The sequence below is a fragment of the Pseudochaenichthys georgianus genome, unplaced genomic scaffold (assembly GCF_902827115.2).
Source record: "Pseudochaenichthys georgianus unplaced genomic scaffold, fPseGeo1.2 scaffold_438_arrow_ctg1, whole genome shotgun sequence".
Lineage (NCBI taxonomy): Eukaryota > Metazoa > Chordata > Actinopteri > Perciformes > Channichthyidae > Pseudochaenichthys > Pseudochaenichthys georgianus.
Window position 1 is genome coordinate 81,483 of NW_027263003.1, and position 17,987 is coordinate 99,469.

The following is a 17,987-nucleotide window of genomic DNA, read 5'->3' on the forward strand; positions in this document are numbered from 1 at the left end:
CCGATAGCCTATATGCGAATGAGAGGTTTGGCAATGCACGTGGCCGTGGCTCATTCCCCTGATAGGTGGAGAGTTGACCAATAAGCGGAGCACTTCTTTGTGACGTAGAAAAGTATTGGAATCTGGATCCGTTTTTTTCAGATCCGTTGCAGCCCCTTTTTTAGAGATTTGGCGAAGGAGGAACATAGAGAGGGTTGTGTTTTCTGACACTTGGTGAGTTCCCTGGAACACCGAGGACACATATTCATGTATAAAAGATGTACAAAGGTGCATTTTGCATGATAGGTCCCCTTTAAGTAAGAAGGGCCTGTTCTGAACATGATTGTTTAAATGTATTAAAAAAATATCAAAAGGCTCAGTACATCCATGTTTGGAAAAATGTCTCATAGAAATAAAGTAAAAATGTATCACTATGTTCAGAGACAGCATCATGGGATACACATTTATATTTGACAGACTGCATGACATGTATTCAAAAAATGAAGGGGTTTTTGCATTGTGGAGGCCCTTGCACTCATGTCCCCAATATTTATAAAACTTTGGGTGTTGCCATGGTAACTAACAGCCACTCACTGACACGAGACCTGCCAGAAATAAGGAGGTTGTGCCTTTGATGTGTGATTCTGAGGTCATGCCAAAATCTGCATGAGCTTCGTGGCCCCGCCTCCATGAGCGCAGCTCCCCCCCACCGCCTCCCTCCCTCCCCCCGGCCGGCCGGCTCACTGCAGGAGAGGCGCTCACTCTGCAGAGTGGGTGTGAGTGGATCTCCGCCTGTGCAAAGGAAAAGACGGAAACACCTCAGTCACTCTCCACTGGATGTCCTCGCCTCTGGACGCACTTTCACGCGCGGCTCCAAGATATAAGCAAGCTGCACCATCAGGATCGCTTTACTCTGATGTATGTTGTAACATCGAGGAGCCATTTGTCTTTGTGTCCTTTATGCTTCGGGATTTCCATCGGCAAAGTCTCCAGAAAGTGATGAGTCGTGGCAAACCGGGGAGTATGATCTCTGCGTAAACTTATTTTCCGTGTATCCGAACCAAACCCTCCGTTCGAAATGCAGGTCCTGCTGTACGCCGCTGCGCTCCTGTACCTCCAGGAGCGTGCCAGCGCAGAGCCGAAAGCCAAGTGTCCCACGCGCTGCGATGTGAGTACCTGTCCGAGTCCTAGCTGCCCCAGCGGCTACGTGCCCGACCGCTGCCACTGCTGCCTGGTGTGCGCGCAGGCCGAGCTGGAGCCGTGCGGCCGCAAGGAGGACCTGCCCTGCGGGGACGGGCTGGAGTGCAAACAGCCCAACAGCAAGCGGCTCTCCAAGGGCTTCTGCCGGTGCAAGTTCAGGAACGACGTGTGTGGCAGCGACGGGAAGTCGTACGGCAACGTGTGCCAGCTGAAGGCCACCAGCAGGAAGGCTCTGCAGCAGGGACATCCGGGCATCACCCAGATCCAGAAGGGACCGTGTGAGAACAGCACAGGTATGATTCTTGCGTTAAGGCTTTATTTGGAGAACAGACCACTTAACAGGTTTGATTGATTATTAACAGCGCCTGAAGAAGAGCCCTTTTTAAAACTACTTGTGATGTTAAGTGATGTTGGAAGTTCAAGTCAGTCGGAATACAGACGGGTAAACACAGTCACATTTGGACATAATTCACCCTGAAGAAAGCACTGACAAGTTTCTTAGAATAAATGAAATGGATCCATATAGAACATCTGTATAGATCCGCACAGAATGTTTTATGTTACGTATGCGTAACAAAACAAAATTACAAAAAAAATGTAATGTCTGGTCTTACTATCAAGCTAACACATGCAGGTCTGAACGATGTAGCTAATTCACAAGTGCATTACGTGTTACATGTTTTATCCAAAGCGACTTACATACTGTCACTGTGGGGTGAAGTGTCTCAGGGACACAACGACATGCTGACTGCAGTGGGGTTCGAACCTGTGCTCCCCTGATCCGAACACCGACGCACTACCCACTGCCCCTCACGCCTCCCGCATTAAACTGGCATTCTCTCTGATAGGCGAGCAGCAGGTCCACTGGTGGAACAGAGAGGTGGGATGAGAAACAGTTCTCTCTTAATAAGAGATGACCTTAGGACATAGTTTCCTAATGAGGTTGTTCTTAATTGCCCATTTAAATTATTCTCCAATAATTGAAACTTTTTCAATTTAAAAAGTACTATTTCACATCAATTGCACTTAGCTCCAGCCCATTGTGTCACTGCTTGTTCCAAAAGCACCCAGATAGTGACGGACAAAAGAACAACATGGCGACAGCCAAAAATAACAAACTCGAGACACATTGACTTCACTAAACAGTGGGTGGCTGCTTCAGTATCACGTTGACTCATCGGGAGAGTCTGGCCCTACCTAAAGAGAGCAGTGCCCTTTTGATATTCTCAACTCCTCCACGTCAATAAGAGCCGGATGAACGGTCACCCAGTAATGGGACACAGCTCCAAAGGACACTGGTTAGGGGCGAGGCTGTTAAAGCACATCGTGAGCAGTTTGGAACAGAGCAGGCAGTGAGAAGTAACCACACCTACGGTTATTCTTTCCTTCAGACTGGCCTAGATCATTCCTCCACCCAAACCCAGAGTCAGCGGCGAGCCGTCAGGGCCCTCGAGGCCCTCTCTGAGGGCCTAAGATATTCTAAACAATTACATTTGAAAACATTTTATTTTTTAATTTAATTTTTACCAAAATAACTTGATTTAATTGTATTTAAAATAACATTTCCAAAGAAATAAATCCTTCGAATCTGCCTGTTCAGTTTCTGTTGGAATGTGAAGGGTTAAATGTCGTCTCTTCTGTGAAGACGGGAGAGCTTGGTCCCTCTCTACATTCACAGAGGGCCGGCTACAGTAACTCAACGAGAGAGTACAATTGACCAATCATATCTTCCCTCTAAATGGGCGGGCTTTGTTTTCGCGGACTTTATGACAAGTTCCGCCCGCTGTGAGGTCTATAGAGTGGCGAAGTCCCTCCCCTTCCGGTGGACCTCCATGGGACCTGGGCACTTTCTTATTTCTCTAACTCCCCTCCTCGACTCCTATCCTCGTGCCTTAGTCCCGCCCACAGGAGATGCGAGCGGAGGAGCCGAGGAGAGAGGAGGGGAGCCGAGGAGAGAGGAGGGGAGCCGAGGAGAGAGGAGGGGAAGCAGCAGGCGGTGAGAGAAATGAGAACTCCTCTCCTCTGAGCGGCCATCTTAAAGAGACGTCCATTAATGATGACAGGAGGCAGCAGCCTCTGTCTGAGGGACACATGTGTTCAAGACCACTTCTATATCTACTTTGATTCATTCACAGGGCGGTGTCATGAGACAATAACAGGCTGCAGATGAGGACACACACACACACACACACACACACACACACATAAACACACACACACACACACACACACACACACACACACACACACACACACACACACACACACACACACACACACACACACACACACACACACACACACACACACACACACTGTACCACACACACCTACACACTGTACCACACACGCACACACAGTTCCTAAAACAGGCTACAGCCGTTGTGTATTTTATTGTGAAGCACTAAATGGTTTTAGACATTTTTAAAATATCAACTCTTTGTAGATATCTACTAAACTACAGCAAATAAAGAGAGTAGGCCTGTTATACTGAGCGATATATATTATACACACTGCTCTGCTTTCTGCACGGACCTCACAGCTGTTCTCACTGTAAACATCGCATCGCGATGAAAGCAGTTAATAAAATAATATCCAGGGGATGCATGCAGAGCTGTCATTGGCTGAGATAAGTCCGGCCGTGCGTCACGACTCTTTGAAACATCACTGTTGCCGGAAATGCATCCACAAAGGAGCCGTGGAGGACCGTGGAGGACCCATCAGTGTATCCTCGGTTAGAGCTCCTCCAGAGAGCCTCCTCTCTCCTCTCTCCTCTCTCTCTCCTCTCTCCTCTCTCCTCGGTTAGAGCTCCTCCAGAGAGCCTCCTCGATGCTCGATGCTCAGTCCTCGACGTGCATTTAGAGAAATGAGATGTCCTTCAACATGGCGCGCTGAAATTCATTTCCGGGTCACTACCGGAGGACCGAGGAGTCGAGGAGTCGAGGAGGGGGATTTGATGAAATGAGAAAGGGCCCTGATTTCGAAAAAATGATGCATTGAAGTCAATGGAGAGAGAAAGATTATCTTTCGATCCCGTTTGAATTGAGCCACGAATTACACACATGATGTTTGTCAATTTAAAAGATAATTTTGCGAGTCAAACAAATAACAATGTGTCGTAAAACTGTGAAGTAACACTTTGTTTGTGTGAAACGCTCAATGAACTACATCTCTGGTCTCGCAGAACAACACACGTCACCAAGATGGCCGTCACTACTGTCTTGTCAAAAAAGGGATTGACTCCCCTCACTATCACCCTCTCACCCTCACTATCACTCTCTCACCCTCACTATCACCACGATGAAACACGTCCAGAAGAATGTCATGCAAAGCTGCCTGCTTTTGATTCTCTCTGAACTGCCTGGTCTTTTTAATGTTTAATGTCAACCATTTGTGCAGATAGCGTGAAGTAGAAAAGATCGCAGATGCTAATGTAGCGTTAGCATTTCTCCCCCGGGCTTAAATGGTGTATTATGGAATGATCACACCGGTGACAGTACTCTTCAAAGGGTTCACGAAATATGACTACTACTCTTACTGTTTAACATGTTGGGTTACTTAATGTTACTTCATGTTAATAAAAATGACACGGCTGTAATGCTAACTAACGTGCTAGCTACTAGCTAGGTAGCTAACTTGATCCAGCCACTCCTGGTCCTTTCATCAGACGGGAAGCGAAAGAACGAGCAAGACCCGTTGCTGGTATGATAACAACCTGGTACCAAGCACACAGGCATCTTGTTAAAGTTATCTGATCTTAGCCAGCGCCATATAGATAGATTATATCTATATGGCGCTGATTTTAGCTATCTCTCAGTGGAGGAACACAGTTGTGACATCACTTACGTGACTCTGGGATTTGTAGTCTTTCTAGTTGCGTATTTTTCATAGTCTTATATTTCAACGGTTTTACGACAAACTGTGACTTTTTTGACTTGGAAATGATTGTAATTCATGGCACAATTCAAACGGGATCGAAAGATACGTTTTCTCTCTGCATTGACTTCAATACATTATTTTTCCGAAATAAGGTGGGCGTGACTTCGCCACTCTATACATGAGGTGCAGTGACGCGTCCTAAAACCCGGAAGTAAGCTGCTGGTTCCCTCGACAGAAAGCAACGGGAGGGTTTTAGAAAATAGCTGGAAATAAGGTCTGTGGAAAACGAACCTGTTAGATAAATGCACGTTTTGTTCAGCCGGATAATCTCCACATGTCTACCCTACTTATATTATGTTCTAATCATAAATCCAATTGATAGATTTATGATGGATATATTTATGATTAGCATAAGATCGTTCATGATGGCTCATGTCAGGGATAGTGATGACATTGTTGCAAAAATGAATAACCGAGTTAATCAGAGGATTTAAAAGAGTTCGTGTGCAGGCCTCGCTCTGTACAGAGTTTCTGTCGGAGTGGAGCTGCTTCATGAAAGGGTGTGAGGAGATGATATCCCAGCAGATGTGTGGTAGTGGGGATTTCCTCTACAGACTGCAGGGTTCACTGAGGCTGAGCAGTAGATCTAGACTTGAGATGTGTAGCCATACAGCAGTGTATAAAGGGATGACTCTTATGATCTGCTCACTTGTATAGCTCCACCAAGAGGTCAACGTTTTAATTTAAGCTGTGAAATATCTCATGTGTGGAACCATAGTTTGGAACACGTTTTGCATAGATGTTCATGGTTCTCAGACGATGAGTTCCACTGACTTTAGCAATACTAAAATAAAAATGTCTCTCGTGCCTACATCAAGTCCAAATATCAGTTATGACCAAAAGTGAAAATCCTATAGCGTCAGTTTTACTTTGGGTTTAGTGCTCTTGTGGAAAAGTTGGCATTCTACCACTAGCCCCACCATGTTTACTTTGACTTCACCTTACCTATGAAAGTCCTAAACAAAATGTACTCATCATTTAAAAGTATCTTATTTATCTGAGCTGTGAGATCTCAAGACATGTGACAACTAGTAAGGATGTTGTCAACCTGATAGACGGCAGAATTCCCACTCAGTTAGCTGTCATTCAGGAAGAAGTCGGTTTGGGATGGAGCTTGAACAACGTTTTTGTTGGTTCCTTCAACCAATGCTTCAAAGTCAGTATCAGAGATCCTTCCATTTCCTTTGGGCTCCATTGCTTTCAGTCACGTGGAGGAGCCTCCTGAGCACTGAGATGACGGAGCCAAGTGAATACTCAGCTACAGTAGAGTGTAAATAAACTGTCATCTCGCGCTCAGAGAGTGGACCTCTGCTGAGGCCAATGGTGCATTCCAATGCTGCTGGAATCGTCCCAGTTTCTTCCCAAGTTGGGAAGTCAATATTCCTTCTTCAGTGTGTTCACAAGCTTACATCGTAATATGGAAACAAAATCTACGCTACAAAGAACATGTGTGCTATCTTATCTCAGAGATTATAAACATTAATTTGATGTCTATTTTGAGTTCTTCTGGCTTGAGGGGTCCTTTATGTGAATCTTCCCAATTGGAAAATCTTTGATTATTGAATTATTCTGACTCCATAGGCGCGTTCACACCGCAGTACTTTTCCCACTTTAGTTCCGATATAGTTCCGAAATGTTGCGTTCACACCAAAAAAATCGGAACCAAAATGTGTTCATGAGAACTTTTTTACCCCCTTTTAAACTAATGATTAATTAATTAATAATTAATTTTCCACTAACCCTGCTAGAGAGCAGGTACTTTCGTGGGAGAAAAAGGTTCCTATTTCGATTGGCGGATTGCAAACCACGCCCCGTAAAACTCTGAAAAGTTTTGTGAAGCCGCCATTTTCTTATCCTCGCATTAGCATTATTAGCATTAGCATTAGCCCAGCGCACAAACGGAAAGAGACTAATTTATGGCAACACAAAAGAAAACATGGGAGCGGTGGAGATGAGGAGGTGTCGGCGTTCTGGTGATTTACTCGGAAGGCTTCAGTAGAAGCTGCTGGGAGTCCCAGCTTCGGCCGGGGACTTTGGGCGGCAGTATACGCCGTGAAGTGGTTTGCGGCCTGCCAGTAAACCCAAAGCAGAAGAAGAAGAAGTGACGTCAGCGGCTTCATTTGCCTGATCCTCCCCCAGGAACTTATTCCGGTGTGAACGCGATCTGAACTTAGTTCATGAGAACTAAAGAGTTCTCATGAACTAAGTTCTGATGAACCTTTGTGGGAACAGTACTGCGGTGTGAATGCGCCTCATGGCAAAACAGCAACAATCTTGCAATATTAACACAAGTTAAAGCACACCAGGTCTCTGCATTTGTTTATCTGCCTGTGATTTGATCCACTCCAAATGAAATGTCTTATTCCCTCGCCCATTATTCACCACAACACCAAGTTTCATGAAAATCGGGCCAGCAGTTTTCCGTAATCCTGACAGACAAAAACAGAACTTTCTTAGCGGAGGAAATACAAAGTGATCATGATGGCAGATACACACACATACAAGCACACACTTGTGGAACAATGCCAGCATCTGCTGTTTTATAGTCCTTCTGCTCTCCTCACTCTCGTACATGTTTCTCATTTCCTCTGTCCCACTGAGTAAGATGCTCCTGCTGCCGTTCCCAGCTATTTATTAGACTACTGTCTCCATTAAAAACCAACCGGGAAGAAAAGTTATTGGCCATTTTATAATGACACGTACTTCCCTACATGCTGTTTTACTCTCTTCATGTGTCCTGAATTCTCCTCATCTCTGCAGTCTGAACTGTCCATGTGGTAAACTGGTCAAAGTAGAGCATGCCCACTGCCTGGAGGAAATGCAGCCTTACCACAATGTTCCAAACAAAGGTCGACCTTCAGTTTCCGCCTCATCTCCTCCAGACATTAGGTTCACTATTTTAGTTCAAAACAAATTATATCATTATTACCCAATTCTGGCATGGCTTTACAAAAGGTCACTGAGCGTCCACAATCGAAAGGCCTTTGTTGGTGGGGGTGCATGCATGTGCCCAGTAGATTACATGGAACACATTCCATTAGTTTAACATATCTTTGAGGAAACATTTGCCTGTTGCTGATGTTTAAAGAATGATTAAGGGTCAACACATATTTGGAATCATCCTTTTAACAACAGCACATACAGTAAAAGCATATGTCCTGCCAGTCTGAGCAGTGGCTGATGGGATATGTTGTGTTGGACAGGCAGACAGAGTGGCCAGTGCTGATGAGTGAACCAGATTTCCCTACTGACTGCTACAATCATCAAGAAATCCCCCCTCAGGAGGCTACAACACACACACACACACACACACACACACACACACACACACACACACACACACACACACACACACACACACACACACACGCACACACACACACACCGCACACACACACACACACACACACACACACACACACACACACACACACACACACACACACACACACACACACACACACACACACACCGATATGAGCTGAGGAAACAGGAAGTCCCTGCAGGCTACAGTTGTGGCAGACTCTATTTACATTTCTCTTTGAACCCAAACCTTTTATTTTGTCTGGGTTTAAACTTCAAACATCACTGGAGTATTACATTCCTACGGGCGTGGTGAACTCAAAAAGATATGGATGACTGACCGGCAAGTCTCAAATGATTGAGGATGAGTGACTTGGGAGTTTCTGAGTGCTGAGGGGCTGCAGCAGCCCCATCTGCGAGGCTCCACTAGCACCTGCATCCCCCCCCTACACACCTACAGTGTAAGCGCGCCACAGTTTTGCCGCTAAAAGAGTGTGTGTGTGTGTGTGAGGAGCTCCACGGATTTGTCCATTTGGACCAATGGGTCCATTTGGGTATGGGCACGTCACCATACCCAGGAAGTAAACAATGGAAAAAGAAAAATGTCCTGCGAGGCGTTCTGGGGCAGCAGACAGGTCTTCTCTGTGTTAGAGGTTTACTCGCTACAGGGTGCACTTTGAGGGTTTGTGACTGCAGACCGTTCACATGCAGAAACACCTTCATAACACAAGGGGCTTTAATGTCAGGGCAGTGGGGCAGAGAGGACAGGTTGAGGGCATATTTCAGGAATGAAATCAGGAAGCTCAGAGAAAAAGGATGTACGAGCCAACAACAGAGACTGTTAAGCATGGCACACTTAGTGTATATCCTAATGGGTAAATTACAATACACAATACAACAGTGGTAATTACCATTGATCCAAATGTGCTCACTATTTTTAAAAGCTGCTCATAAAAAGTGGTGTCAGTGGTTCTGCTTTTGCATAGTTTATTTAGTACTATGAGTTTCACAACTGTTTACCCAGTATTGTTTTGGAGTGCCCCAGGGATCCATCATAGATCCCATATTGTTTTCTATTTATATTATATAAAGCCTAAACTCACATCATTGGCCTAACCCATATTCTCCCAAAAGCATGTGTAGGTGATACCCAGGTTTACCTTTCTTTTAACCCTAACCATTTTAACATATGGATATTGACTGGTTATTAAAATACATAATTATTCTTGCCAGTATAGGTCCTCCAAATGCTGCCAGTCCTCGTTACAAGTTCAACTTCATAGCCGACGTGGTGGAGAAAATCGCTCCTGCTGTGGTCCACATCGAGCTCTTCCTCAGGTACTAACTGTGTGCATGTGTGTGTGTGCATGTGTGTGATGACACATTTAAAAGGTACACTTTTAGAATCCATAACAAAAAACGTTGCCAATATGATTAAGCGAAGGAGTTTCATATGGTAGATGTAATATCCTATTTCTAGTGGGGCTTACTCTGGTAGACACTTTATATAATGTCCAGAGAGTCATGATTAGTATGTATTACCTTGAAATACAAGCTATTCTGTTATCTATTTATTATCCTAAGCGTTAAACTTCAGATAATGGGATTACCAATATTTGAGCACTTAATTTGATGAAACTAGTTCAGCCAACTTGTTGTTATCGTACCCCAGGCATCCTCTCTTTGGGCGGAACATCCCTCTGTCTAGTGGATCTGGGTTTTTGATGTCAGAAAACGGACTGATTGTAAGCAATGCACACGTAGTCTCCAGCACTACGCCAGTGTCCGGTCAACAGCACCTCAAGGTACTGAAATGCTGTTTAATCATGTGTACTTCATTTTAAATACTATACTACATCATTCAACTATACAAGTTGCAGAAAATGAACAACACACAGTTATATTGTACCCTAATCAAAGCCAACTTATTACAAATGGATGAAACCAAATCCTGTCATGCTATGAATTCTTTTTTGTATTTAATATGGTTATTCCTTCCATTCTCTCTGAAGGTCCAGATGCAAAATGGGGATGTATATGAAGCCAACATCAAAGACATTGACAAAAAGTCAGACATCGCTACCATCAAAATCAATTCACAGGTGAGTGTATGACTTTATGAGATTTCCTTAAAAAGAAATACAAAAGAACTGCGGCCAGTTGGAGGAAGACCATTCTAGTCAAATAACCTTTCACAAAAACAGTACTTAAAGTAAAGTCGGTCAATGCAAGTTAAGGGGTCCTGCAAAGATATGCATCTTTCATTTAAACCTTCCAGTGATGGGTCACATTTCCATCTCCAGTACTGGAAGACAAGATTTCCCAAATGTTTTATATTTTCTTCTGGCATGCTAAGCCTAACCCAGATACAAGTTCCAAACCAGATGTGCTTCAGATCAACATCTAGTGTACAACTGAAGTACATTTGGGAAAACTCAAATATAAAGTACAATTCTCAATTCCAGGTGGGCCCTTGAGTTGTCCAATGTCATGTCCATTAGATGAAGAGGTGAACTACATTTCACATCGGACTGTGTGGAAAGGGCCACCCTCCATTAGCCTCGTGCTCGCATTCACACCGACAGCCATTCTTTGGAGCTGCACATTTGTCTTTGTGACATTTTGTTGGACTGCTGGAGGAAACCGGTGCAGACTCCACACAGAAAGGATCCAGCATTGAATTCAATACATATTTATTAAGAATTAAGGAAAGTACTGGGAACAGTAATTTGTCTAATCCCAGAGAACCCCCACATGTGAAACAAGTGACACATTCTGGAGTGTGTTTTGGTGTAATGCTTTATGGAAGTGTTCTGGATGTGTGTACACAGTTTTATAAAATCCAGCCATTATTGAGTGCCTGTCAGATAGCTACTAGAATTGTAATGACCTTACGTAATAACCTGTTGTTTTAAAAAGGCCTGGTCAAGTTTTGCAAGAATACTAAGAATGATTTAATTGGAAGAGGTTTACTTATTGAGATGAAACCTTGTTACTGTTGGGTTTAGGCTGCATTTACTGTTGCAATATCACTGCCTCGTTTTCTTTTGCTAACGTTTGCCACCATAATCTAGTGGACTGTCGACTGTAGAAGCAGCCCTGGTGTTGACCACTAGTGGTGCTGTTGAGCAGTGTTTTATGAGCTGGTCATCAAACATTCTTGACGTTCTTCAAATATGGCTCCAAGGACCTTTTTGACACCAACAGCAGAGGGCAGAGGGTTGTAGCGTCAATACAAGAGAACACATATGCTATAAAGCAAGTTTGAAAACCAATTAAAAACACAAGGTAAATGTTTATTTGAGATAGAAAATGCTTCCAACGTGGCTGTAAAGCCTTAGGATAAACTTTAGACATAAACAACACAGTTTCTGTTTACAGTGATGACTCAGAGTAGCGTTGGTCCGCTCGCCCCATGGCCTCCGTTAGCACTCAATAAGTAATGTGTGTGTGTGTGTGTGTGTGTGTGTGTGTGTGTGTCCAGGATCACAGTGGTGTTAACACTGCAGGGTGGGTTCACAGCAGAACTTGAGAGCATCTTGAGACATCCACAGTGCTTCCCAGCAAAGGGATCACAGGGGAATGTTCCCAGTGTGACACTCTTACGTCAATTCCCACCAGGCGTTTTAGTAGTGTGTTGTTTTACCGGGCAGAACTTCAACACAGTTGATAAGCCTGGCATCAATAATATTTTTGACGATAACATTTAGCTTCTTCAAACCGAGATCAAGGTCTGTGCATGCATCATGCAGACGGTTAGTATTAGGCTATAACACGATTAGATTAAGGTTTTGGTTTGAATGGAAATACTAAACCCCCCCTCCAGTAAACCAGATGTGCTGTCACGACCTGAGAAAGTTTAGATTGCTCTTTGTCCTTCTCCCACTAACATTCAAAGTTTTGCGAGAATTGGAATGCCTTCCATCTCTATCAACTCGTCAAATACTAGTGCAGTGGAACTACAAGTGAAATGATGACGCTCCATTCTCCAATCACACCAGAATCAGTTTGACGCTAGCAGGGCTACCTCTCGTTGTTGTGGTAAATTATGATGGGAGTAAAGGAGGACATCAGGTGGTGTCATATAAGAAGTGTGGCAGAGTTGCTTGGACACAGGACTATCACCCAGGAGAAAAGCCTTTGTGTCCCATGTGAAACAAACAAGTAAACATTGACTTATTTGAACTTGTGTCCCACACTTACTCAACGTATAAGTAACCTATGTTACATTATCAAACCATGATTGTAAACCTAGAGTCACTACAGAGAAGAAGAAGAAGAAGAAGAAGAAGAAGAAGAAGAAGAAGAAGAAGAAGAAGAAGAAGAAGAAGAAGAAGAAGAAGAAGAAGAAGAACGCATATCTTGACAGACAGTTATCCTTTCACAGCAGAGCTGGGGATCTTGAGATTACGGAGGTGCTAGAGTTGAGTTGAAGAAGTCCTTTGTCCTGAAGGACTTCCATTTGAGTGACTCAACCCAGTGGGTCCTGATCGAGCCCTGATAATGAAGAGTTGAGAGAGCGAATGTGTTTGAAGATATCCACATTGTAGATGCCTTTTTTTGCATGTGTGGAAACTTTCTCTTGAAACAATATTTTGCCACACAAGATGTGCTTGTTGAGATGAAGAAATCAAAAGGCGGGTCATTCAATGGACGAATATCTGATTTCCAAAAACAATCTCAAGTGAACCTCAGTTGACATCCCAGGACCAAGACGGGGAGGAGTGAGTGGAAGAAACACAATCCAAAGCACTCCACCTTAAAGAAATCCTTTCTGCTCATTCCTTCTCTTACGCAGGGTTACTCAGTCTGTCTGCTGAGCATGTGTTTCTACTCAGCTCCATTCTTTTACTCCCTTTTCTCTTTGACCTCGACCCATATTTCCATTTTACTTTCTTGTGTATATGTCTTGGGGGGTCCGAAAACCAGTCAGTATCTGGTATGAGGGGTAGGGGTAGGGGTAGGGGTAGGGGTAGGGTTAGGGTAATGTTGTGAATCGAGTGGCCCATGGTGGTGGTGGGGTTATGGTATGGGCAGGCGTATGTTATGGACGACGAACACAGGCCACTCGATTCACAACATTACCCTAACCCTACCCCTACCCCTAATCCTACCCCTCACACCAGATACTGACTGGTTTTCGGACCCCCCCAATAAAGCAAAACTGCACGTTTCAGAGTGGCCAGCCTAAGGCACACCTGTGCAATAATCATGCTGTCTAATCAGCATCTTGATATGCCACACCTGTGAGGTGGGATGGATTATCTCGGCAAAGGAGAAGTGCTCACTATCACACATTGTTTCAGATTTGTGAACAATATTTGAGAGAAATGGTTATTTTGTGTTTATAGAAAATGTTTTAGATCTTTGAGTTCATCTCATGAAAAATGGGAGCAACAACAAAAGTGTTGCGTTTATATTTTTGTTCAGTGTAGATAGTACATTATATAGCTGCATAGTGATATTTCAGTTAATTTATTATTCATAAATGTCCTTTTATTATACTTTGCATTGTATATTTACCCCAGCTGTTATCATCATCATCATCATCATCATAGGGCTGTGATTTATAGTTTCACACTTAGTATAATTTGTCTTCATCGTGGCCTGTTGAAAGTGCTGATTGTTGGTCGTGTTTTGATACCCTTTATTTGCCATACTGGCACACTGTGTTCTTGGAAATGTTTAAACAGCAGTTAAAGCACTCACGTGTCAAAAGCTGAAGTCATGGCAGTTATATTTTTAAAACAGATTTGAACCTTATTTTCCGGAGTGTGCAAAATGTATGAATAAGCTTTTGGCACACGGTTCAAATGGGGTGGATGGTAGATTCATGAGCAAGGGAGCAGCAGAAAAACAAAAAATGTAACATTTGACAAACAGGATCATATTTTTTTACCTTTGCTCTTATGTCTGTAACTTTCTAATTACAAAAACTAACATACACTTTTTATTATCCACCAGTTTTAGAGAAGTGCTCCTTTGGAAACAGTCCAAAAAAACCACGACGATCTAAACACATGGTGCTGAACATTAAAAGTTATTCCCTCTTTAACGCTTTTATGAGTGTCTTCTACATTGCAGTGCAACCTCTGGTCAAATTCAATGTTACACATCCCTTTGTTTAAATCGACAACAGAATGTAACTGGCTAGTTTTGGCTAGCAAAAAGGGAATGGCTAATAGTGATTTAGATCATTCCTTGGTCCCTTCTTACTTATTTATATTAGACAAAAGTACAGACGAGGTGCAACAAGAAAGTGTTGAGTTCCTTTTTTCTCACAATGTCAGAGTGGGCTTCCTCCATGTGCTCCAGTTTCATTCCACAGTCCAAAGCAAATAAGGTGAATTGGAAATGAAATGGGTTGATACTGCAGTGCTCTCTTACCCTTTGTCTGTTCCTCTTCCCAGAACAAACTGCCTGTATTGTTGCTGGGCCACAGTGCAGACCTGAGGCCCGGGGAGTTTGTCGTTGCCATCGGCAGCCCCTTCGCCCTCCAGAACACCGTCACCACCGGCATCGTCAGCACTGCCCAGAGAGACGGCAAAGAACTGGGCCTCAGGGACTCCGACATGGACTACATCCAGACGGACGCTATTATCAATGTGAGAATATACTGTAGGAAGGCCGAAAACATGTGCTTTGTTTAAAAAATGATTGTTAAGCAGTTCAAAAGGTTGTTAAAAAGTCATATCGTGATGTATACTGGATTTTGTGTCTTTCTTTATAGTACGGGAATTCAGGAGGACCCCTTGTCAATTTGGTAAGATTGTTGTTTCTTACCTCAAAGCTTAATTTCTGTAAAATACCTTTCTCTGGTTGTTAAACTTGTGAAAATACTGCCAATGTCCGAGTCCTAGCTTTGCGCTGCCCCAAAACCGGAACTCTTAATCCTGGATAGCAAACTAAGTCACTTTTTCTACAGTTGTAATACCTGTAACTTGCCTTGAAGAAGAAACAAATCCTAACAAAATTCAAACATTGATGTTTTATTGCTGTGTCTTTTTAATTTTCGAGGACGGGGAGGTGATCGGCATCAACACCTTGAAGGTTGCAGCAGGAATCTCGTTTGCCATTCCCTCCGACAGGATCACTCGCTTCCTCAATGAGTCTCTAGATAAGCACAACAAAGGTGAGCCATGCTAGGATTAAACACCTGTGAGAATCCTGCTGAATATGTAGAAACTAACTGGAGTCTCTTACAGATGTGAGGTCAGTAAAGAAGCGGTTCATTGGGATCAGGATGCTGACCATCACACAAGCGTAAGTCTGAACTGACTAATATGATTGTTTAGTTGGCAAATATGGAAAATAAAGAAGGAAGCGAAGGTGTCCCACAGGGATCTATTTTGGGTCCTCTTTTATTCACATTTACTGATTAGAAAACACCCTAAATTGTGACCCTTACAAACTTTATTTATCTGATAGAAATGTTCTTTTTATTCTAACTGAATTGGCTGCTTGTCAGCTTGAACTTTATTTTTACAGTGTTTAAAAAGACTTAAACCTTTCTTTCTGGTAAAAGTTAGGTTATTTACACATTCTAATAAGAAGCTACTATTGGACCAGAAACTTTGTCTAACAAGCCAAACTATGAGGTATGTTTCTTCTTACATATGTTCAGGATATGTTCTCAACAACTCTTTCATATAAACACAATATGTAGTGGCTTGTGAGAAAACTGAAGAGGAAATGTCATTCTTTTTCTAAAGAAGGCCTATCTTAGCCTAATACAAGGTTGGTTTCCCCTATTTGGGATAGTAATGTTTACCTAGATGGACTTTCTTTAAGAGACTGTATATATGCTTTTTCCAGGCTAATCGAAGAGCTAAAACTGCAGAACCCAGACTTCCCTAATGTCACCAGTGGGATTTATGTCCATGAGGTTGTTCCTCACTCACCTGCAGAGAAGTAGGTCTACATTATTTATGTGTTCCTCAAATAAAAGCAGTGTTACTCATTTATGAAGTGAAATTAATGCTTAACCTTTTTACAATGCTTTCTTTATCATTGTCCTTGTCTCCAGAGGCGGGATCAAAGATGGTGACATCATTGTGAAGCTGAATGGCAAGCCTCTGATGGCCACAGCTGACCTGCAGGGGGCGCTGCAGGAAGAGACGGCGTTGCTGTTGGAGGTCAGGAGGGACAATGATGACCTGCTCTTTAACATCGAACCTGATGTCATCATGCAGTAGACAACGAAAGCACTGCTCTCTCGCAGAGTTAGAACTACATGTAAGGCCCTATTTGTGCTAATGACATTGGATAGTGGAAGCACTGCAACACTGCAGCTGGACTTCTGTCAAGCAAGAACATCTTTGAATACTGGCTGTGGACTGTACCAAATACAAGGATCCCATGGACCATATGGTGCAATGCTGTTTAGGTATCAAGGATGTACAACTGTGCCTTCCACATGTTTAAACCAGGGTCAACGTGCAACAGGCGCACATATACAGGAATTCATGAACCGGATCCCATATTTTTTTCCCACTTTGATCACCAGTAAACACATTTGCTTTACAAGTACCTCAAAGTATGTTATTATGAGGCTATAACATATGGTGCACATCACAAAAAAGCAAAGTTGATGAATGTACTGTGGAATTGAAACATTTCAATTAGATTATAATGATGATAGGGACATTTCTCTTTAGCATTTCCTCGACAAAAGCATTATCCAAGTCCACAAAACTCAGATGAAATCCAACAAAGGTTTAGCCTGCACTTGACCCTTATGTCCTGGTGTTGTCAGCACTTTTATCCCTAGATCATATTCTTAAAAGAAAACCAAAGCGTCAATGTACTGTGTGTGCCTTGTACTACACTGCGCACCATTTAAAAAATATATACAATTAGGATTAGGGTTGGGCCTTAAAACAAGAGACAGAATGTTCCACTGCGGGTGACGGACAGTCTTTCCTGACCTAAACCAGTGAGTGTTCCTGTATGTCAGCTGTGTGAGTTAAGGACTCCGGGGTGTTGCTGAAGGATATTCCTTCACGGGTTGAGTCTGTAAAACCTGCAATGGAAGCTTACTTGCTTTCCGCATGAAAATGGTTCTATTTAAAATAATGAATATAGGTCAGTCAGCTTTTTCCAAAAAGGAAGGCTGACATTTTAAAGAACCTCTAGAATAAACAGAATGAGGTCAACATTCAGCTAACTGAACTTCTGATTGCCCAATCGCAACTTTTGCTTTTTATCATGTGGGCATTTGCCAACTTACTTTTGTATTTTTCAGCATTGAGTTTCCAGTGTTTGTTTTGAAATGTTAAACGCTGTCACGTTATATTGCTTTATGGTTGGCATATTTCTCTATTGCTGAATGTTGTCTTAAACAAATGTGAAACACGTGTGTTTATTACATTTACATGATGATGGAATGAAGAGCACCAAATGTGAGCAGATCTTTTGTCTCACGACTGCTTCTGCTCTGGTTCAGAACTGTTTGTACTTTTATCCTATTGACAAAAACTAAATGTTTACATGTAAGTTGCCAACAAAGCGATCCTCTGAAACAGCCTTTGGAAGCAGCTTTTTACACAAATAAAGGTTGCACAGAA

The 17,987-nt window shown here is 43.0% G+C and overlaps 1 protein-coding gene across 1 annotated transcript; it reads left to right on the forward strand.

Annotated features, from left to right (window-relative positions):
* Positions 1 to 724: 724 nt before the first annotated feature.
* Positions 725 to 17,987, forward strand: htra3b (HtrA serine peptidase 3b). Its single transcript, XM_034078504.1, has 10 exons — positions 725 to 1,472; positions 9,660 to 9,759; positions 10,094 to 10,226; positions 10,434 to 10,523; positions 14,832 to 15,026; positions 15,152 to 15,184; positions 15,439 to 15,553; positions 15,627 to 15,684; positions 16,237 to 16,332; positions 16,448 to 17,987. The coding sequence occupies exons 1-10, from the start codon at positions 1,058 to 1,060 to the stop codon at positions 16,614 to 16,616; spliced, it is 1,404 nt and encodes a 467-aa protein (XP_033934395.1). The 5' UTR covers positions 725 to 1,057; the 3' UTR covers positions 16,617 to 17,987.